Below are 24,031 nucleotides of genomic sequence, written 5' to 3' on the forward strand. Positions count from 1 at the left end.
ATTTTACTGAAGTCTTATTCACTGCAAAGCAAGACAGTAAATGGAATAAACTGACCGTGATGTTTATAGGCAGCCTAAAAATTAACTCTGAAGAGGAATGTCCATCTATTACAAGCATCCTAAGACTCGATTAAGTTAGGTGTAATGCTGGTTATATTATTGGCTATTGACTGAGTTCTAGAGTCTGGTGTGAATTTTAATTTCCAGTTGGTCAACAACTCAGTATACACAGTATCTCACTGTTATCACTTTATTTATGGAATGATTTCTGGTAATTATTAGTCCATTCAGATAGCTAAAATGAAGCTAAGAATAAAACTTTAAAAGATCCTGAGTCACTCTGGACCCCAAAATCCCCTTCTCCAAAGTGGCACATGAAATCGGAATTCAAACTGAGATAGAAACAGGAGTTTGGGCTTTGGGGGCACAGCTGTGCTACATAAAGAAGTGCACTGGTAATAAAACAGGTCAAACAGAGCCAAACATCCTTTAAAACTCACAGTAGTATAGTCATATTGGCCCAACACTGTGCCAAGAAGCAGTGTCTGCTAGTCAACTCCTGTCTTAAGGCTCAAGTGGCAATCCACTGGCAGGATGCTCCAGTGCATACTATAGACATGTCAGCACTCACCGGGCACTCTGAAGGCCTTGTTTTAATTATTATTATATCTTTGATAGTCACTGTGAGCAGCCAGAATGAGTCTATTGCCACTTCTGTCCATGGAACCCACCATATCCCAAAGCACTATAAGGAAAACAACTTGTTCAACAGTTTTCACTGTAGGCTGTTTATCAGGATGATCTACAATGGGGGAAGGAAGACAGGAGACGCAACCCTGCAGACGTGGTGACTGAGATCATGGGTGTCTACTCTGGGGCAAGCAATGAAGGTGGCTGCATCTCCTCTGCCACTACAGGTCATGGCACAAGAACCACATTCCCCATGTCAGGCTGTGGGACAGAGTGGGGAATGGGTAAGGGACATGTTCTGTCGACTCCTTACACAGCATTGCTTGCTTTTTTCCAGCTTGTAGCAGAGCGTTAAGAGATGCCAAACTGGCAGAGGAGTGGGAGAAGTGAGCTGACAGGGAGAGGAGCAGGAGGAGTAAAGTCCTTCTAGTCCCTCCAATAAATCTCTGCCTGCATTTTAGCAATGTGCTGTCCTTGAGAGACAAGGTGATATGGTAAGCACACAAAAAAAATGAAGAAAGGCTCTCTTGTACACGCATCTTGTATTTTACAAAGACAGACACGTATAACATCTGCCCGCAGTACATGATGTCTGTATGCCTTCAAAAGGGGGCTCAGAAACATTGCAGGCTTGCACGAGTACCAAATGCAGCTATCGGCAATGGGGTTACTTCTGCCTTCTCACAAAACCAGTCGTGTTTCAGTGCATATTTTACACCCGTGTTTGGAAACACTGAAGCGCCAGCAAGCCTAGGCCCTTTTGTCCGCGCTGGGCAGGTCTCTGGCCACCACCGAGCCACATGGCCCGGGACAGGCCGGGGACCCCAGCAGGCCGCGGTGCCGCGCAGGGAAGGCCCACAGGGCAGTGTAAGAAATGCAGGCACGGCCTCACAGGGAACCACGGTGAGGGGCGCCCTCCGGTCCGCCATGGCGGCGGGGCACAAGCCTCCCGCGGGACGGGGAGACGGGAGGGCAGCCCCGCTCCCCCCCTGCCGCGGGGAATTTTCTCCTGCCCGGCAGCGCCGCTCGCAACACTCCCGCTATTTTTATAGTATTTTCTTTATCACGGATATAACATTTTATTGAAAACGTTCGGAAGAACACATCTGCAGAGACTGAAAATATCGGAGGGGAAGGAGGAGATGGCCGGGCCGCGCGGGGCCGCCGGCTGACGGAGCGCCGCCCGCCCGCCGTGCCTGGCCCCGCAGCGCCACCTGCCGGCACGGACCGGCACGGACCGGCTGCTGCCCCTGAGGGGCGCCCCGGCCCCGGCCGCGGCCCGGCTGCGGGTGGCCCCGGCCCCCGCAGTGCCCTCCCGGGAGACCGAGCAGCCCTTTGCGGCAGAACCGCGGGCGGCGTGCTTTAAGCCCAGTGGATGCCGACAGATCAAACCATGCTCCGATTAGTTTTGGTTATTTTCTCTTGCTTGCTTTTTGGTGGTGGTGGTTTTCTTTTCATAGCAGTGCCTATGATTCCAGCTTATTTTTATAGCCCGATGCCACCTCTATCATCCGACCACCAGCCCCATGACTCATCCCTGCCTGGAATGCAGCTCAGGACTACAGATTAAATCCTGTGCAAATATAATTGACTGCAGCAGCTTTGGAGAGATGCGCGACCCTACAGTTTGCTCGTTCTGCTGAACTCTCCCTTCTCCCCTTTGACTTCTGTCGTCCAGGGATGGCTATCTGCAGGCTCTGAGATCCAACCCAGCCCTCACACCATCAGCCTGTATCTGACACAAACAATTCTGCCTCCGCCGACTCAGCTGTTGGTTCAGCCAGCCAAAGGCAGGAGGCCACACGCTGCCTGGCACCCAGAGAAGGAGCACCTGCCGTACCGATGGGCCAAGTAGCCCTGTCAGATATACAAAGCCATGTCTCTGCTCTCCTCAAGTCTCATGAACAGAAAGGGGAGGCCAAAACATAACTTAACCCCTACAGAAGGGCCACTGCCCCTCCACAGATTGAGGAACTGGTGTCCTTTATGGCCTGGTAGTTGGAATGGAGAATAATCAACAATGCCCACGTACACCGTGACTCAAATTACATAACATAGTTGCTTTTCTCATCATTTAGGACATTTCCTGGAACATACATGTTTTCAACAAAAGATATCGATAAAATGAGTCTTAAAAAGTAATAGGGAGAAAACAGTCTTGCAATAGAGAGAATCTACTGTGAGACTCTGACAGAGCATAAAACTATGCTTTAAAAACTGGCTACAGCATTACTTTTATCAAAACAAAGGATAAGACCTAATATGGAATCCTGAATCCAAATCGAGTACTCAGTGAAGGAAACTTATAGGATGACAAATTATAACAAATACAGAATATTTTTCAATTTCCTTCATTTTATACAGATGCACAAGAAACCACTTCACATCCCTTCCTAGACACTTCTTACCTTCCTGCTTTTTCTGTTTGAGCTTATATATACATATTTTCCTTCAACAGTCTTTAGGTGTGGAAGAGTTTCAATCAGTACAAACTTCAGTATAGTTTTGCTGATTTATACAAATTAAGTGTCTGATCTAGACACTGTCATGCTTTCAATGAAAATACTGTAAAATCTACCCAACTGAGGCCTTGGTAAAAGAAAATTAAACTTGTATTTTCCATCACAACTTCTTGGAAGTCAAAAACCCATAGTCATCCACATTGAAGCTAGAAATTAGTGTACAAGAATTCCTCAGGGAGAGAAAAGGGGAACAGAACAGAAAAACGGAGCACCAGTATAATCCAGTCTTTGCCTCTTGACCAGCTGGTTCAGTTTTGCAAAAGTAATAGTTTTGGACTGTGCTAGTAAGCTAGATGTTATTAAAAAAACTCAAGCCCCTACAGGACACAGCATAATGCTATTCTTATTCTGTGCTGTTTAGTACAGAAAAAAATGTTGCGCACTGGATGATTTGTAGCAACTTCTGTAGTAAAGTTTGCAAATAATGATAAAGCTTTTCCCATTCCCCATGCAGAAAATTTTAAAACATTCACCATTAAATCATTCAGCTTTTCATTTTGTTTTCTGACAATTTTACAGATTTTCCTAGGGAGAGGAAAAAGTTCTAATCACACATCCCTGAACAAAGCTAGAGCAAAAATGGCTTAATTTGAAATTTGGCATGTACGAAGTTATTTTTTGTGGTCTAATTCTATTTGCTCTGGATGGATAAGAATAAAAAAGAAAGACAATTGTAAGAACTGAGAGAAAAACAGCTATAACTCAGTGTCTCCGCTTTCGTGCTGGCAGTCTTATAAAATGAAAATATACTTAATTTATTTGTTCTATAAAATTAAAGGATTAATTAGCCAAAGATTTTTATTTTTTTTAATGGTGGGATTTAACTAGAGATCTTGAGACTTCCTCATTAATGACCAAAACTCTCACATTTTTTGAGCTGTAAGACATGAGAATTTGCTTGTTGAGCCACACAAAAGGGTAGGGATGGATCAGGACAGAGGCCAAAGGCATGCATGTATGTCAGGCCAAGGAGGGGGGCGCCTGGAATGGTGCCTTCCACCCTGGTTCTGTTAGATGTAAGGGCCTACCAAAGACAGACATCCCCCAGGTGCTACACAGGGCTCCCTACAGCCCGTATAGTTGGTCAGAGGATCTTGGGTTAGGCTGAGTGGTTGTGTTGGGCATGTGGGAGAGCAGCTGTGGTGGTCTGCTGCCAGCACAAGAAACCCTGGAGCAGGGCAGCGAGGCCCCCAGAGGTGGTCAGATGAACAAGTCTCACATGCAACTCATTACACTTACCAGGACTGTGCAGTCTATCTATCCCAAATGTGTGTCAGAAAAATTAAATACTTCAAATGATCACAGAAACTGGTCATCTTTGGCATTGCAAGTGTTTGTGCCTGACTCCATTTCATTTGCCTGTTTTCCCAGACCCTGTCTGCGCATTCCCCCTTGCTCACAACTGTTCAGCACACCTCCCTGCTCACTACCCGCACCCTGCTGCTGACTCTCTGGGCACAGCCCAGGAGTTCATCACGCCTGCGTCTCCAGCTTCCACAGTCCCCTGCTCCACTTTCCCACTGAGCTTCAGATGCTCACCCCACCTCTGGCCAAAGACCAGAAACAAACTAGCGACAGACTTTCCTCTTCCTAGCTTGTGGAAGCAGAGCTGAGGCTGACGCTCATCACCATCGCATAAGTCAGTCAAAGGAGTGTTGGTACCACCAGGCCTAGCCACAGTTTCCCTGGAGTTGTTGGCACAGCTGATGCCCAGATCGGAAAAAAGACTAAATAGAGCCCAGGAGAAACGTTACCGGCTGTCAGCAAAATAACAAGCAGTTGATCAACTTCAAAACTTTCGAGAACAACTGTAAAACTAGTGCTAACATGAGTGCTTATGAAACTGTAGAAAGTCTCCAGTCCCTGATGATATCTCTGCTTATTTTCTTAGCTTGTCAGGGTGTTACTCAGACATATTCTCCTTGGATTGCATTTTTCTGACCAGAACACAACTGAGACCTCCCAGGAAAGCTTTTACTGTCACAGTCATGGAAAAAAAAAAAAAAAAAAGGCATGACTATCAAGTGAGTCACTTAAAATTATGCACAAAATGCCTCTCAACTCAGAGAACATTGCTTCTTGCACTAGAACTTTAAAGTTTCCTAGCTTCATTTCAGTGGTCAAATTTTACTTTTACATTACAATCTCTTTTTTTTTTTTTTTGTCAGATAGGAAAGTAAACAGTTCTGGTGTTCAATAATTTTAGCACTTCAAATGATCTCATTTAGACTTTGAAGTTCAGCTTTCATTAACTGAACGGAATGGGAAAGGAGGAAGTTTCCATCTTAGCTGCAGCTATCACTTTACAAATCCAGCTTTTTATTAGACCACATTTAGAATGGAAACAAACTAATGCCCAGTTCTGTAATTTTGAGCTCTAGTCTAAGAGACAATACATTTATGATTACAAAAAAAAAAAAAAGAGAATGTGAAAGCATGGAATTTTTACACTACTGAGAAATGCAACCTTTTTATTTTTTTTTTTTTTGCACTAAAACCAGAAGTATCTTAGATGCTTTCTGTACATATTGATACAAGATTTCTTTACATGCATGTAGTATGCATGGGTATATGCACTAAAGGAAGCTAGCATTAACACTGTCTAAATTATGATATAAAATTTGGAGAATGCAACTGTTAACACCATTATGAAAAGCTGTATGTACACCCTCTTCCTATGCCAAATTTTGCTTTTGCTTTTTATAGATAAAATTCCCCAGATGTATTGTGCCTCTGTGTGGCACAGGTAGGAAGATTAATTCAACACTTTTTGGCTTGTAATTTTAAGCTGTGGAGTGCTAACAGTGTTCAGTTTATTAGGCTAACATTTTTATTTAACACGCATGCTGGCTTATTGTACTAAGGCATACTTAAGGCACTTTTGGTCATTGCATTTTGAAAGTAGGAAACGCTTCTAATGAGTTGAACTAAGATTAAAAATGGAATAAAATACAAGCGTCAAACCATTAAACACAAACATACTAAACTCATCTGTTATGGCAGTTAAGAGTGACTGTAGAATGTCTACTGTGTTCCACAAACCTCAGTATGGAAGCGCCAGGCAACAGTGCTTGTTAAATCACTACCCCAGATCTTTTTTTCTCTCCACCTTCCCTTTTATTACACAAAGGGAGTTCTCTTCTTAAAAGAATTGGTTATGAGGCTGTGTGCTTAAAAATGAATGTCCAATTTTGTTGCAAGCAGACAGCGTTGTAAAGTTTGTTCCCAATTTACAAAAAGACTGAGCTCACAGAGGGGTCTGTGTACAAGGATGGGCTGGCTCTAAGGGCTCTTCTATCACAGAATGCATTAAGAAAACCCTTTGTCTGACCACAAAAGGACTTGCATATTAGTCTCAGGAGGAACTCATTCCTGCCCATGGACTTTATTTTCAAAAGGATAAAAGTGCACTTTCTTCATAGGCAAAGGTAAGTCAAAGAAATCCAGGTACTCAAGAGGATGAGGCTGCAACAAACTGCTACGGTCAATTTAATTGGAGTTAGACCCAGAGGCAACAATAAAACCATTAGCAGTACAGATGTTAGGGATCCCCAAGGAACTAAGATGCCACAGTGGAAAATATTGTGTGATATTGTCAAGATTCTGTGGCAGACAAAGACCTTGCAAAATATAGAACTGACCAAATTCATCAGGAGGATGCTAATACTTAATATGCATTTCAGGATGCATTCATTCACAAACAGCTTAGAAATAGAACTTAGCAGCTTTTGACTAAGTTGTTCCACACTTACTCAATAACCCCAGACTATGAGAATATGTCACTCTAAACAGGGAAAGATAAATATTAAAGACTTTTCAGAGCAGATATTCATGTAAAGACATATCTTAGTCTTCTACTAGATACTGTTTAGTTAAGAATTTTTAAAGACCAACTATTACGCTATAAAAATCTTTCACAAGTGCCGCCTTTAGGTTTTGTGCCCAACTACCACATACAGAATTAGAAATGAGTATTGAATGTATTTTCTCTAATGGACATCTATCTTATTGGCTATGATTTATGCAGTTACAGAATGAAAAACCATCGCACAGGATGTTCACTGGCTCATGACTTTTCCTCATTTTAGAGTTTCCCTTATGCATCCTGATGCTGGAAAACAATAACAATTAATATGTAAAAATACAGGAGTTATATCAAGCACAGCCAGTCAGACATAGCTCAACTTTTCAGGGAGATGTCACCAGAGAGTTGAGAGTCCTTCTAGACTTGAGTAAGAGTGAAAAAGCACAGTTCTTACAAGCCTAGGAAAACACTGGAAATTAACTCAGTTCTAGCTTGGTCCCTAAAAGTCACTGGTACAATACTCTTGACCCTAATTTTTGCAGACCTTACAGTCTACTACTAAATCTGCAGATTTTACTAGCAATCCTGAGTTATTTTTCCATACTGCAGTCTGACTAGAGCAGGAATGGCAGAAAAGATTTTTAAGAAGTTCTCAGTTCCCTCCTAAAGCTTTCTAAGGTAAGAGAGTCACAACCAAAAAGGGTTTAAAAAGCAGGATACAGACGGACATGCAAAATGTTACTTTTCAGTCCATTTAAAATAACTGCATTTGAAGACAGGGAACCTGATTCTGCACTAAAAATGTCACTGCCCCCACGGGATTGTTGTGTGGTAGCAGAAATGAAGTCGAAGAGCAGGTTATGCTAATCTGAATATTAAGAACTGTTCCTAAACATATCTCTGTACATTACTTAAACCTTTCCATGGTACCACAAAATGTTTTTCTTTCCTCACCCCATGCCTTGTCTTACCTTTGCTCAAGGTGAAGATCTGCTTTAATTTTAAAAGAACCACCACAAGGCCTCCAATACTATTTCAAACTTCTGAAATAAGATCTAAAAATGGACATTTAGACTATCGACAGATCGACTCTGGGGCAGAGCTAAAGATAGACACAAGAAGAGCAAGCCAAACTCTCCCCAAGCCCTGTTCCTGAGAGATATATTCTTAGACAGCAGACAAGCTTCCAGCACCACTGATAACACTTCCCCCAGCCTTTTGAAGGATCAGTGAACACCTACAACCATAGAAGCAAAATCTGGGGGCTGGAAGGACACTGCTGGGCAGCAGAGCTCCATGCAGCCTTGAGGCCAAGACAACTATGCAGACGAATGCCACGTCGCAGCATAGAAAAGGCCAACATCCTCGTGACTTTGCAAGTGCTTGAGAGTAGAAAGGAGTAGTGAAGGGAAGGGAGGGGAACGGGAAAACTCTCCAATTCATCCATCATTTAAAGAATCATCTGGTATGAACTTAACAGCAATATGGATTGGTTGTAAACCTCCAGAGATGCCATCTGCTCTGAAGGCAATAACGCCAGGCATACAAAATGGCTGCTGATCTTTTCTCACACTCGTGTGACCATGCTTTATAACCGAGACATCACGTTAACAGCCACAAAGCCAGATAAGGTTTTAGGCTTCCTGCATTCATTCAGGTGAGGAGAGAGTTCATACTGCAAAAATAGGGGAGGCCAGTGCTGCATCTCCAAAGTGGTGTGAGATTCAAAGCAATCCTGGGAATCAAGCAAATAAGTACATTAGCATATCTTTCTTTGTGTGGAAAATTTTTACGTATGTCTACACATTTTAGATGACAGAAAAATTCTTTTGCTTATCTGCCTCCTAAGTTATCATACAGAACAACTCGGAACTGGGTTCTTTGCAGGGCAATATTGCAAACCTTTCGAGCTCCATGGGAGGCCCGGGCCGGAGCACGGCTGCAAGGCAGCTCTGCGGGAAGGCAGCCTGAGCCAGCCCCCTGCTGGAGGCAGCTTGGAACGCCTGAAGAACTTCGTTTTGCCAGCTACCTAAATCACCATCTCAAAATGATGAAAAGAATATGGGAAAAAAATATAAATAAAATAATAATAATAATAAATTAAAAAAAAATAAAACACACCACTTTTATTCACCTAAGTTTTAGCACTGCTGGATTTCGCAGACACAGATATAGTGGTTAAAGAGGTAAATACTCCTCCACTGTTCCAATCAGTACTGCCCTGTCAGAAAACCTCCTCAGTGTAAATCTGTACCCGCAAGTTTCTACCACTCATCTCATTCAGCATCCCTGGTCTGTGCTCCGCTGAAATTCTGAGGCAGAGTGGGAAAAGATTCCCAAGGAAACAATCTGAAACAACGGAGTGAACAATATAAGCAGCAGAGTTAAAGGATACCTGATACCCTGATATGAAAGTTAGAGGATACCAGGATAAAAGGATACCAGGATACCCTGAGAATGAGACAAGACCAGGAAAGAAGAACAGGCAATAAGGAAATGGGGCATGAACAGAGAAAAAAATAAAGGAGTAAGAAATACAGGCAAAGGGCAAAGTAGTTCCTTTAATTTCATTACCATAAAAAAAAAAAAAGTGATTTTTTGGGGACTATTGGGAATAAAACTGGCACACAAAAGCTCTTAAACGCAGAACAGTCAGCAAATGTGATACTGTGAGCGAGCCCTGAGCAATGTACAAACTTCTGAATGACCGTCCAAATGGTCTGGTCAGTGCTAGCAGCGTAGAACATTGCTTCTGAAAATACGTTCATTCACAAATAGCAATGCCTGATATTGGTCACATCTCCCAGTAGCTCTCACTGCTCTTAAAATAACTTTTTCTGAGTCATTTCTTCTTTACGTAAATTCCAAGAGGCCAGCTAGGGAATAAAGATAGGTGCCCCAAACATGTTCCAGTACAGGGTAAGTTTAAGTTTCTCTTACGTGTCACAGCATCAAATATCTTAAACTAAGGCATTTTTAGATTATACCCTTATGTGACCCTAAGTCAAAGACTTGCCATATCTAGAGATCATCCCAGAGAAGTGAATATTTTTAGGTCATCAACTGTTGTCTCTCTAAGCTGGTAAATCCAGGGACAAGTTATGACCACAGAGTCTCCACACATTTGTAGCCAAAGACATCCCAAGGGAAGGACAGGAGCAGCAAATATGCCTGAGACAAGAAGGATAGTGCAAGTCCCAAAAGGAGGAGGTCAGACCTGCAGCAGTGGCTGGAAGGAGGGTCTGGATTCTGGAAGGACCCTGGGCACAGTACAGGAGAGGGGAGAGCGGCTTGGCAAGAGGGGAACTGGTAAAAATACCAGGCACCAAAATGAGTTGCTATGTCCTGTGTACAGGATAGGGGCACATTGCTGTGATATATTCACATGGTCCCAATTTCCTTTTTTTGTCTACTGTGAGCAACTCTAAACTATAATAGAAAATTTAGAAGTTGGTTCAGGATCTGTTATTCCTAAGTACAAATCTATTTATTCAATAGATGAACCTATAGCCACATTTCCTGATCACAACTGTCCCTATTCTTTCAGTATGAAATATCTGTTGTGTAGCAACCTTGATTCAAACTCTGTGGTTAGTGTGAGTCTATAATCAGCATCTTCATTTTCAGTGAAGCTAGTCATCTGACTCGCTTTTTCTAAAAAAGCTGCCAATATAACTATTGATGTTGAAGCAACTTACAGTGATGTAAGGGTACTTGGAAGTACTGCATTGCCTCTTCATATAATTATTTTAACTGTTGTGTTGGCAACATACCTTATTTTCAGATTGTTTTACAGCTAACGTATGTATTGATTATGCGCTGAATTGCATCCAAAAGATGAACTAATATTCATTTGCAATTTTTCCATATAATGGCCTCTGTAGTATATTAGACTCCAGCTTTATTCTGCTCAGAAAAATAGGCAGTTATGGACGAGCATCATTCCTTGGTTTGCATGCCCCGAGTACTGGGGCGTCAGACGGTGACCTGGGGGAGGAACGTCCCTGTGCAGCTGCCAGCTCTGCCGGTGGCCAGCTGCCACCCCTCAAACAGGCACTGGCAGCACCGGAGGACACTCAATCGCATCTCCCACCTCCCCCAGCTGGTCCTAACGTTTCCCTAATCTTTGATCTCATAGTTGCTGGAAATGATCCTCGCTTCCCCCAGCATTTAATTCCCGTAAAGCTGCGTACGATATACATGCGCCATGGCTGCTCCTGTAGCCTGAACAGAGTGGGCCCATGGCACGATCTCAATTAAAGTTTTGAATGTTGTCTGGGCACTTGCAAGAAGTTTACCTTTTCCCAAAGAACAAATCACATTAAAAGAATTACATTAGCAAATTGTGGACCTTCACCCAAAGGTACAAAATCAATTTAAAAGGATTTGCAGTGCCTTTGAAATAACAGCTAAATTCATTATTTCTTACATAACATTTCCAGTAAGTTAGCTAGTAAGTGATGGATAAAGGAAGAAAGCCACTATATTCTTGGCCTGATGGTCACAAAGTAGGCTTAGACATTGCTTATTTATATAGTGTTAGTATAGTTCTCTAAATAATAATAAAAATGGCAGCTATATTTGCACAGTGAGACATTTCTTATTTGCAGAGGACGGAGTATATTTTTGAAATGTATTTCACAACATCTGTAGAAGTGGAAGTGCAGGTTATATGTTTTAGAAGTTTAATGACAGGCATATTCATGCTATTGCTTTTTAAAATCAGAACAATATTTTAATATTTAATTTCTTTGGAATAAAATACATAGCAAGAAAATAGTTGGAGCCTACACTAAAGAAAAAGATCTTCATAAGGAGTTATATTCATAAGGTCAAAGCTATAATTTACAATTATTTAAGCTCTGAATTTCTAACGACTCTGACTATGAAGTTAACACAAGTCTCATTCGAGAAAAAGAAAAAAATCTGTAAAATAGGTGCAGTAACAAGTTTTGGCCTCAAGAGGGTGATATATCACCATTTCTAAAAGTTTTCCAATTTGAAGGAAAAAAAAACACACTCCTTTTTACTAAAATAGAACATATGCTGTTTGCTTCTGGGTAACTGCTGAATATATTGACCTCTGCTAAATCCTTGACATGAATTAAGATATAATGGCCATGATTTCCCATCAAAATCAGAAAGTTTATTTCAGCATCTCCTATTGAATAAGGCTAATTGGTGCGAAGAGGTTAAGTCTGTCACCTCACAAGAGATATTTAAATTCTTTGACCCATGACCTTGTTTTGCAGTAAGATTTCTGTGTTTAAAAACTAAAAGAGGGAAAGTAGCAATTGCCTCTATTCTTCAAATATGACAAGAGCAAGAAGAGATTAAGATTTGTCACCTTTTTTACTGTATTATTATTCCTCCAATTCCCCAATTTAGCTTCCTGTTATGCGCTCGGTTTTTGTTCACCTGCAGTCTCCAAAGAAATCCTGTCACTATTACTTCCTCCACTAATTGCCTTTTTTTTTTTCCTCCTAATTCATCTACCTTCCCTTTCAAATAGTTTCTTTTTTTCCAGTGGTTGTTTGTGGGCAGTCCTTTACACCCTCTATAAACCATAATTCAGAGTTACTTTTATTTTTCACCAAAATTTGGAAATGTGTACAGAACAAAATTTAAAAGATTCTCTGTGGGAGAAGTGAGAAATTTGCACTGCAATGCACGGATGAGATTGACCTTAGTTTGTACTTATCTGAGCTAGTTTTATGCCAGCTACTATAGTTCAGTTGCTGCTCATGGTGCCGCAGTATTTACATTTTAAATGACCCTATGTGTCTTTAGTGTTGTACAGCTCAGTAAGGAAACACTTACGTAGTCAGATGCTGCCATCAGGAGAGAAAATAAATATTATGTTTTTGTGACCTTAATGTCTACACTACCTACTACTAAAAATCCATTTGCTTGTTGGTTCTTCCTTGTTTAACCTGCACTGTAGAGTTTCCAAACATTGTCCAAGGTAAACCAGAAGCAAACCTAGCCCCCATTCTGGTAACCTTATTTGACCTACTTGAAACCAGGGTTCAAAATACGTCTCTACTAGCAACAAGGGAATATTCAGATAAGATGCCAGTTTGATTTGCCAAGGATAGCTCAGCTGTTTGTAAGGATTATCATCTGTACTCCAAAGCCTAAAGCAAGGATGAAATTAAAAAAAAAAAAAAAATTTTTTTTTGCCTCTCTCATTGCTTTCAAGATGACTTTCAAAAACCTGTGTAAGCCTACAGACAGTCTGAAATAAGCCTCTGAAAGACAATTTCCTGTCTGTATTTGCCACATGTTCACTCTGATGCCTAATGTTGACAGCTATGATTTAAGAGTCATCATGCTTTAGTGTTTCACTCCTGATCCTAACATACTGGAAAGGATGGAGGAATGAAAACCAGTTGCTGTCGAAACACATAAGGATAAACAAGGAGAAAAGGATATGAACATATTTTGAGGAGTTATGCAATAATCTTACATAAGTGGACTTGATCTTTCCTCTCAGGTTAATCCTCTTTAGACCCTTGAACATTTCTCCTGCTGACTCATCTCCAGCATGTACACATTTTAAGGCAATGATGCATTAACAACAGTAGATAGACTGGAATCTAATTTAGTTGGAAGTTAGTAGCAATGTATTATTTAAATAATTAAATATTTAGACCAGACCATGGCGACTTCCGTATACTGTATCTTTGTGGAATATCCTGTACTTCCTCACAGAGGATACATAAAACATCAGTGTGCAAGAGCCTAAGTATATTATGTAACAGAGCAGCTAGACTTTAAACCATTGGGAAAGGCACATCTCTATGAAAATATAAAGTGATGAAGAGTCTTTCTCACCCCTCTGTATACACTGTATTTAAGGGAATACTAGAAAATGCAAATTTCAGTTAAACAGTTTTCTTTTTGGTAATGATGGCACTTCAAGGAGTACTAAAATCAATACAATGACTAATTAACAGGGTTGCTCAGAAGCTATCTCAAACTCAAAAAAAAAAAAAAAGCCCTCTGTCCTGTACCTGCTCCCTGTAAAACAGCATTTATAGAGGATTCAGTGCTGAACAATACAAGAGGATTCCTCTTAAACCACCATACATACCCAAAAGTAATTTCCCAATACCAATTTGATTCTTGTCTGTGTTTGGAAAGATTGTGCCATCACTGGAAGGTTGAACCTATGTTAATGGTTCCTGAATGCCTTCCTCTGCCTCTGAGAGAGAACTGTCAGCACTGAATAATCCCAGACAATAATGGATGTCTCTGCACTGATAGAAAGGAGTTGATCTTAAGGTCATCTTAGAGTCAATACCGATTAGTTCTTCAAGACATTCCTGTGTCCCTTTTAAATCTAGGGTCTCTAGAGGCTTTCCAGGGAGGTCAGCCTCACCCACTGCTCACCTTCCAGCTTGTCCTTTACTACAGAGAGCAGAAAGTCCACCTCATGCAGTCTCAACATTCTCCCTCGCCATCAGCCCAGAAGGCCAGCTGTGTCCTGGGCTGCATCAAAAGAGCTCTGATCAGCAGGTCAAGGGAGGGGATTGTTTCCCTCTACTCTGCCCTCATGAGGCCACACCTGGAGTACTGTGTCCAGGTTTGGGGCATCCAGCACAAGAAGGATGGGAACCTGTTAGATAGGGTCCAGAGGAGGGCTACGAAGACAATCAGAGGGCTGGAGCACCTCTCCTATGAAGAAAGGCTGAGAGAGCTGGGGATGTTCAGCCTGGAGAAGAGAAGGCTCCAGGGAGACCTCATTGCAGCCTTTCAGTGCTAAAAGGGGTCTTATAAAAAAGACGGAGAATGACTCTTTACTTGGACAGATAATGATAGGACAAGGGGGAATGGTCTTAAACTAAAAGGGGATAGATTTACATTAGACATTTGGAGGAAATTCTGCACTCAGAGGGTGGTGAGGCACTGGAACAGGCTGCCCAGAGAAGCTGTGGAAGCCCCATCCCTGGAGGTGTTCAAGGCCAGGCTGGATGGGGCCTTGGCCAACCTGATCTCGTGGGTGGCATCCCTGCCTGTGGCAGGGGGCTTGGAGTTAGATGACCTTTAAGCTTCCAACCTGAGCCATTGTATGATTCTATGTTTCTATGATCTTCAGCTCTGCAGCACACTTTCCTCTTAGCAGAGATCCAGAGGGTAAAAAATAATCCTTGACCTATTTCTATAAAGTTTCCAGTTCGCAAATAAACAATATGGATGGTTCTGGTTCAGGCTTGTGACTATGACAGAAATGATTAAGACATGACTCAGAGTTGTGAAACCAATGGTCACTTAAAGCTAATCTATAAAAATGCATAGAAGAGGAGGGCTCACAGAATCATGTACACAAAAACAGCTGTTCCTTGTTTCATCTAAGCTCTCATCCCTGAGCTGAGATGTGGTGTCCAACTGTGTACAGAACAAGAAAGAATGGGGAGGCCTTTTGGAGCAAAAAGTTTCACATCAGATGTGAGCCAACAGTTGATGTGGACATATCACTTACAGTCAGTTCTAAATACCAGTAAAGACATATCCTTAAATCACTGGTACTAAAATTATTTGTGAGCAGATTTTTTTCTAGTTCTATCTTCTTTTTTTTTTCTTCGAATTATTTGGCATGACATGCTAAATTATGTAAAAAATCCCTGATCTAAAACTGCTCACTGCCAAATTATTCTGAGGTCTTTACACTGGGAATTCAAACAGTTTAGAACAAGCATATGCTTCACAATAGACGTGTTTCATTAAGGAAGCATAATTCCTGCAGTCGGTTTTAGATGTACAGTTACAAATTCAGAATTTGCACAGCTTGCAAAGAAGTTGCTGTTTTCACAAAGATTCCTGGTGACAAACTCGCTCAGACTATTTGTTTTAAAGCAAGTGCCAAAGAAAAGTGAATATACTTGGAGGAGCTGTTTAAGATTCAAGCAAAGTGTTAGGAACCAAATGTTTTGGAGAAATAGAGCGTTCACTGTATTTCAGTATCATTTGTCTGAGTAAAAGTGAGAGCTCCATATGCATTACTGCTTAATAATAGTTTAAGCAGCTTGAAAACTGAGGGATAGGCTTTCAAAGCAGGGGAGTATCATTGGACTCAAAGCAGCAAAACACAGTTCTTGACTCTCACTGCAGAACATGGTATGACATCCTCAGTTATGCTGCACAACGCAGCAAGGCTGCTGAGAAAACTGCGGAGTTGCCAAGGTATTTCTGGACCTGATACCAACTTTATTTTTTGGTTTTGTTTGTAAATTGTTCATCAACAAAGAGCAGTATGTCAACATAAATGGTATAAAACGGTATAGTAAGTTTTAGAGATGAAAAAATTTTGACAATCACTTTATCTATTAGGAAAAAATATGCATTCCATTAATTCTAAAGGGCTCAGCATTAAAGCACCAGTATGTAATTTATTGAAAGAAAGCGGGCTGAACAGAGCACTGAAGTCAACATAAGTGTTGACTTGAAAAATCCTTTGTCTGGTAATCTGAAAGAAACAAGTCCTGCCCCCTACCAATTATCTTTGCTTTTTCCACCTGTTCTGCCATTACTGGTTTCTATTAGGTTTTTCCTGTATTACCAAGCCCCATCAACATTATCAGTTCCCAATGGTTTTTCAGCCACCTTAGCCCCACAGCCCAAACTTCATTTGTCCTCTGTGCATGCTCATTACTCTAAAGATGAAAATAGTTTTCCACATTCAGTTCTCCAAATATTTTCCACCCAACTGTCTCTCCGCTGTCCAAATGGACTCCCAGCTGTAACTCCACTACGTAATTTGTTCTACCAAGCCTATCAAACATTTGCATAAACCAACAGCTTAGCCATCTTTTGTGACTACCCTCTGAAAATGCAAATCTTTCCCACCCAAATACACAAGCTATTTGTTACATGAACAAGATCAGCTCTGATATTACGCTCTTCTTTGCAGACTGCAAAACTCACTGATCCTTAGTTCGTCCTAGACAGGAAAATTAATCCCATTTCTCCAGTAACTTGCAGAAAGGGACTTTAATCTCTGCTCCACTGAGAGATCTTGGGTTTGGAGGGGATAAATGGCTGCACAAGGGTGACGGTGACCTGATTGGGCCCTGGAAGGCAGCAAAGTTTTTATCTGACTTTTCGATGTAGGATCCCTGGGGTATTATTTAACCCACACCAGAAAAATATGTCAAGCAGCTGGGTAACCACTGCCAAGGCTGGCGGGGCTCCCCAGACAAAATATAGAGCTGCCAGAGTTGAGGGCAAATTCATGAAACGTGCTGAGCTGAAAAGATGGGATTGATAGATATCAAATTGCCACTTTCAGGAGAAATTCATCTGTTCATCTGCCTCTTACAGAAAAGGAGCCTGCAATAAAACAAGCAGCAAGTCTGTAAATGAGGAAAATTTGGCAATTTGCTCCATACAATAAGCCTTGAGGCCTGAAAAGCAAACGTATCTTCATTTAAATGCACTATCTTGCAAATGGTTACCTTTCCACCCTTTATAATAATGTTCTCAAAAATCAAATAGAATGGGACTATCAGTGACCACAGATTACAGGACAAGGATGTCAGTACAGTCATTCTAGTATTGCTTTCTAGAGGAGGAGATAAAGCTGGCTGAATGAGTTTTTTTATTGCTGTTATCAATTTATTGGTGAGATGATTTAAAATCCATTATCATTGGATCATCCCAAGATCACCTTCTCCTTCCAATTTTTCAGTTGGCACATAAAAATGAAAAAAAAATCAATTATTAGTATGATTTTAAGGAAAACTTAGATTTCTTACAGAAATTAAACCTTAAAACCTTCTGAAACTGATACTATGGAGTCCTAATTTTAAGTGTGAAAAGTGGCAACTGGGCATTACGGAATCACAGAACGGCTGAGGCTGGCAGGGACCTCTGGAGGCCACCTGGTCCAGCCCCCTGCTCAGGCAGGGCCACCCAGAGCAGGGCACACAGGGCCACGTCCAGGTGGCTTTTGGAGATCTCCAAGGAGGAGACTCCACAGCCTCTCTGGGCAGCCTGTGCCAGTGCTCTGACACCCACACAATAACAAAGTGCTTCCTGGTGTTCAGACAGGATCTCATGTTCCAGTTTGTGCCCATTGTCTCTCATGTCCTGGCACTGGGCACCACCGAAAAGAGCCTGGGTTCCGCTTCTGTGCACCCTCCCTTCAGGTATTTGTACACATTGATGAGACCCTTCCTGAACCTCCTCTTCTCCAGGCTGAACTGTCCCATCTTCTTACTGCAAAGAACTCTATTGATTTTACCTGGAAGAATGATGTTGTTGTATCTTTTCCCTTTCCAGTTAGTACATCAGAAACTATAGACCTGAATCTGCATTCTACAATTCATTTGGGGCAGCTACTAAAAGCTCATTTATGTTCTTTTTCATAGTAGAACTATACTTCAACAATAAAAAGAACAATCCAAATTTTGCATCACTCATTCTCACATTTATCTCTAAAAAGTAATTTCTGAAATGCACACAGAACTGCCACAGAAATTGCAATGTACCACAGAATGGAGATACCCAGTGTTAAATAAATAAGAAGCATATACTAAAGAATTAGCTCCAGTGGAAGACAAGATATGGCAAGAATAGGTAGTATTTAACACAAAGCAAGACAGTGTTCCTTCCAATTCAACTGCAAATGGGCCAGTCAAGTAGGATTCTGTCTGGGGCTAGACAGAAAGGTTAACAGTATGCCAGTACTTGTGCAAGGGCATCTGCATAATTTGGAAGTATGAAAAAACACAGTTTATCAATTTCCTCACATGACTATGCTCCATATAACTGAGACAATAAGTCTTCCAATAAATACTTTAGCATACGTTCAACAAATTGCTTACCATCAAGATATTTCCGGATTTATATGAATTCAAAATTATTCCCGTCGAAGCTTCCTTGTTCACTCTATTACCTTCACTCTATTTCCTAGCTAAAATATGACTCTCAGTGATTTTCAGGCTGGCAGTTGTTTCTAAGCTGTTGTTCTCCCAAAAGGAAAGGTTGAGTTATTTTAGTTTTGTTTTACAACCTCAATAAATAAAATATATTAGGCTAGACATTTGTAACAATGTAACTGAATTGCAAATATGCATGAGCATGTTTCTTCTCTCCTTAATTAAGTTCTCATTTCAGACCTGACTTCTTTAGCACAAAACCACCACTAACAAAAGAAGAACTGAATTATTGCTAAGATGCGTATTCATGCAATTAGGAAATTCCTTTTTGGGGCTGGAGGACTTGTTACATAACAGAATTAATGTAAACGCCAAATGATGATAATTAAAAAGCAATGGCACACTTTTCCTGTTCTGCGTAGGGAATTATGAAACAGGAGCTCTGCCAAAACAAAGGACTCAGCTGTGACACAGGTATGGTATTTTTTAGGAAGATTTTGTTTACAGTACTTCATAGCATCACATAAGGGAGGAATTTTCTATTTTGCTATTAATTATGTCAAATTAAACTTGTTCAGTAAGGCACCATTGTGTTACTGAGGCAGAAATTACCTCAGTAAGAGTTCTTGTATTCAGAAAGTGATTCTTTACTAGTCCTATAAGCAGAAAACATAATTGCTAGAAACAATGAAAAAACTCAGGTAAATAAGCAGCTTTGGAAAACCTTGTATTTCTTTAAAATATACATTTTTTTGCAAAACATGTCAAAACTTTTCTCTTGATAATTTTTATTCACAGCTCAGGAGGTACATTTTCAAGCCATTTACTGTAACTAAAATAGACCTTTCTGCATGAAATAAATATGAAAGTTTCTTGTATGCTGCTTTTAAGCATGTGGATTACTGAGCTCTCTCTTTTCTTAATAGTGCTCTTTGCACCTGGCCTTCTTTACATTTACTGTCCTCCTTCTACTCTGAGCCCCATCCTATAACATACTTCGTAAGATTATTTTCAAACTCCAAAATCATTGCTTCTCAAACAGGAGAACACATTTCTCTGGGGCACGGGAATTTTAGAAAAAGCAGGGTCAGCGGTAGCAAAGTTCACCAGAACAAGAGAGGCGGCTGTAATCACGGTCTGGAAGGGCTGACTCTGTCCAGAGAGCAGCTGACTACCTATAATCACTGCCAGGAGCCCAATGCACCCTCCAGAGGAGGTGAGGAGAGGATGACAGATGAGCTGAGGAGAGGAGACAGATGAGCCCAAAAAGAGAGAATTACCTTTTCAAAAAGTTTGAGGAAAGTAAACATGATGATTTGGGATGGCAATGAAAAAAAAACTTCTCTGCCACCTGCTTCTTGCCAAAAGGATGCTAGCTGCCTCTAGTGGAGGGAGTTGGTCCCTAGACACTCAGCAACTCCAATCCTTAAACAGGCTCTTGTGGCATCAAGTGAAACAGCATCTTACATATTGACAAGCGGCTTTGATGGGATTTTTTGCTTGCACGGAATGAAGGGCTCTGTATCCACAAACTTCACCCGGACTAATTTTCAACACTGTACAAACTTAAGCATAGAAACAACTTGCACTTACGGAAATGGTTCTTTCATCAGAGTACAGAAGATGATCCCCAGCCATCTGAATGGAGGGAACAACTCAAGTCATTGAGTACTGCCCTTTGTGCCTGAGTGTTTCAAGGCTGACAGCTGATGCTCCCTCCTTAATTTAAGAAGAAATTTCTCCCCCTGTGTTTTCTACCCTGAATAATGTTTCTATTCATACATCTCTAGCTCAACTACCTTTATACTACTGACGCTACTTTTAATATCTTCAAAAGTTATGGAAATCGGGAACTGTTTACTGAAGTTATAAAGCTAAGTCCCTATTTTTCTTTAGCTCTTACAGAGCTTAATAACAAAGAGGATAACGCAGACAACAGATTTAGCGTTTAGATGCCAAGATCACTCTTTAATGCATTTTCTGAATTTTAAAGGCTTTTGGATTCTACCAGAGATGGAGGTTTCTTTTCTGACAGCCATTTTAGAAAACTGTATTGAATATGGACATGAAATATTCTGAAGAGGAGAGTTCTCCTCTACAATAGAAAGGAAGACAAATACATTAGAAAACTGAAAAAAAGCATTATGAATGTAAACTAATAACTTTATTATTGAGGTTGTTGGGTCATTATTTGATTATTCATTCAAACTCAGCTCCCTTTGCAAAGTTTATACTTTTTTCTCTAGAAGAGCTCTCATAGTGTTAACTAATGCAACCTTTGTTCTCTCTGTAGAAGAGTTAGTTTTGAAGTGATTGCTAGTAGCTAAGAAAATCCTATCTCATCTGAAGTTAAATTGGATAGTATATTGCCACTATTGCAGTAGCATACTGCACTAGTAAATTGCCATTATTTAGGAGGGTTTACTTAAGGAAGAAAAAAAAATTAGTAGATGCTATGCTTAGTTCCACCAACACTGGAAGGGCTATCACTTCAAGGGAAGAGAAATGGTGAAAATGCAGTGTGGTTATTATACGTGACGTGACAGGATTCAATAAAATTATTCCCATATTCTTGGACTAAAGCAATTATTTTTTAAAAGAAAATAGGCAAGTAATGTGAAGCATCACTTCATCCAAACACAACAAAAATTCCTTATTTTCCAATGCTTACCTGTCATTTCATCCAAAAATAACCTATTACATACCTGATCTTGGGAAAGCTCTACTCTCTTTGTAGAGTATGTTTTGCCAAGTTTACAGGCATTGATGTAAGTAATAATGTAGGCAAATTCTGTATAATTAAGGTTAACTACAGTCTATCATAATCACAGCGATCACTGCTGTTGTCTACTTCTAGGAGTCACTAGATGATACTATTTTCAATGTTAAAAGAAAACAAGAAAGCAACTACTCCCTTGCCCCCAGCTCCATCTCCAAATATAGGCTTATCAAGCAGACAGCAGAAAAACACAGGATTACTGCCTTACCTCAATTTTTTCCCATATGGTTTCATAATTCTCTTGATGTTGTATATCTTGCATGAGTTGATGAATTAAAGCTGATTTATTTGAGGCAGATGTCTCATTCTCAGTGGGCTGAGTGACAGCAGTCCTTTCTGGCTTTTCTTCAGTGTATTTTTTAATGCAAGATACAGGCATAGAAAGATCTTCATCAGAGAGAATATCACTGAGAGGCCCAGATTCAATACTGTCACCCAAGGAGGATACTATATCACTTGAAGAGCTTGGTGAAATTCTACCCGTTTTTTTGTGCTTTTTTACCTGGTACGTTGGATACATTTCTGAATCTGAGTTCATTTCTGACAGCTCCCAGTCATCAATGTTTTGAATGGTTTCTCTTCTGGGCTTTTGGGGCAGCAGCTTTGTCAAATTTTCTAGTTTTAAAGCTAATACTTCAGTCTGTTTGAGATGTGAAGGAAGTGCTAAATATTCGTCAGATCCATACCAGACCTCACCATCTTTACTGTTTGTATGACTATAACTTGGTGATGAGCAGAAACTTTTATTTTTCTTTCTTCTCAGTAAAAGAGGTGATGAGTTGATAAGTTCTGAACCAGCTGAGGAAGCACTCTTTTGGCTATGTGTTGGTGAACTAAAAGGCTCAGTTTTACCTTGTGATTTCCCACTTGGGTCTCTCTGGTTACAAGAATCTGATGATGCAGAAGTAGAATCTGTTTCTGTCCCCTCAAGAGACTGAGAGTTATGAGAAGCAATCCCATTTTGTAGAGAAGAACGTCCCCTTTTTTTGACTTGTATTGGTGGAGCTGTTTTACACATATGTCCAGATGTTCTGCCAGCTTTCGCTTTCTCTGAAGCATCATGAGACTTCTTGTGCTTTGATTTTTCTTTAAAGGTGTAGTGAGCAGGTTTCCCTAGACTTACAGGACTGTCCTTAAAGTGATTATTTATTGTGTACTCAAGATTTCTATCACCTATTTTATTTAAACAATCATATGACTGACTAACTGCAGATGGACTGTTAGTGTAGGGTGACTGTAAAGCTAGGCAAAGCTTGGACCTATCTGGTGGATCTAACAACGAGGGTGTACTTCTACTCATTTCATTCTTTACTATCTGAGAGATTTGCCTTTTAAAATCATTGGTTTCCATATAATCCTTAAAAACATCATCTTTCAGAAAGAGACCTCTTTTTGGCAACGTAGGCTGTGTAGGGGAATCTTCATTATAGTTAAAGCAGTCTCTAATGGACCTTTTAGGAGTTGAGTTTTCACAGTGAGGATGTTTGATTTTTTCACCAGTGAGCTGAGGAAGATTGCATTCTGCTTTCTTTGATGTGGAAACTGTTTTGCTGTCAGTTGATGAGACACCATCTTCAGAGCAAGGGCCTTTAGGAACAGAGGAATTTGCAGGAGGACATGATAGTGAAAGCTCTTGGGGTGCGTTCCTCTCCTTGCTTTCATCCTCATCTTCCACCGAAAGAGGTAAATCGGTTTCTTTCTCATTTAATGCTTCATTACACTGGGGAGCAATGGAATCAGTTGCTACTGCAAGTAAACCCACACTTCTGATAAGTCCTGGAAAGTCCTTATCCATCTCACTGTAGTTCCAGGATTCAAATGATTTTGCTTTACCTTGGCTGGAGGTCATGTCATCCAGGGCACCAAGCAAATCCTCACTTGGACTGTAGTCAGATAGTTCAAATGCAGTAATACCACAATCCAGTGACAAGTAATTTTGAGAACATTTGATAGTTAGCTGTCCAGAATCATCAACTTCAGTTAAAGAGTCAAGACGATCCTGAAACAGACAAAGAAATAGTACCTTTTAGAAATTTAATTTTCATATACAGCACACACAAGGTAATGAACTATCAGCTTCAGTGTTTCGCTACCTAACAGCTAAAAAAGCATTCATTACTGAACTGCCAATAAACTGAAAGCAGACTTAAAAATAAAAAAGCCAACATTAGCTCAAGTGGTTACAATGACTATTTTAAAAGTATCATAAAAGGCAGGAACTCATGTTTTAGTATTCTAACTTTAGGTGCCTAAATCAGTATGCTGGTCTGTATTCCCAAGTTTGGTCTTCATAACAGATATTTTTCAAGCGAACTCTTTCCTAAAGAAGGTGCAGTTACCCCACAATCTCACA

At 40.6% G+C, this 24,031-nt stretch overlaps 1 protein-coding gene across 11 annotated transcripts in view; it reads right to left on the reverse strand.

Moving 5' to 3' along the window:
- Positions 1-24,031, reverse strand: part of AKAP6 (A-kinase anchoring protein 6) — a 283,028-nt gene that overhangs the window by 162,924 nt on the left and 96,073 nt on the right. For all 11 annotated transcript variants that reach the window (XM_066998060.1, XM_066998067.1, XM_048058598.2 and 8 more), the window contains one exon: positions 21,887-23,677. In XM_066998060.1, coding sequence (XP_066854161.1) covers positions 21,887-23,677 — 1,791 coding nt within the window. The remainder of the gene's footprint in view (positions 1-21,886; positions 23,678-24,031) is intronic.

This window comes from Anser cygnoides, chromosome 5 (genome assembly GCF_040182565.1).
Source record: "Anser cygnoides isolate HZ-2024a breed goose chromosome 5, Taihu_goose_T2T_genome, whole genome shotgun sequence".
NCBI lineage: Eukaryota > Metazoa > Chordata > Aves > Anseriformes > Anatidae > Anser > Anser cygnoides.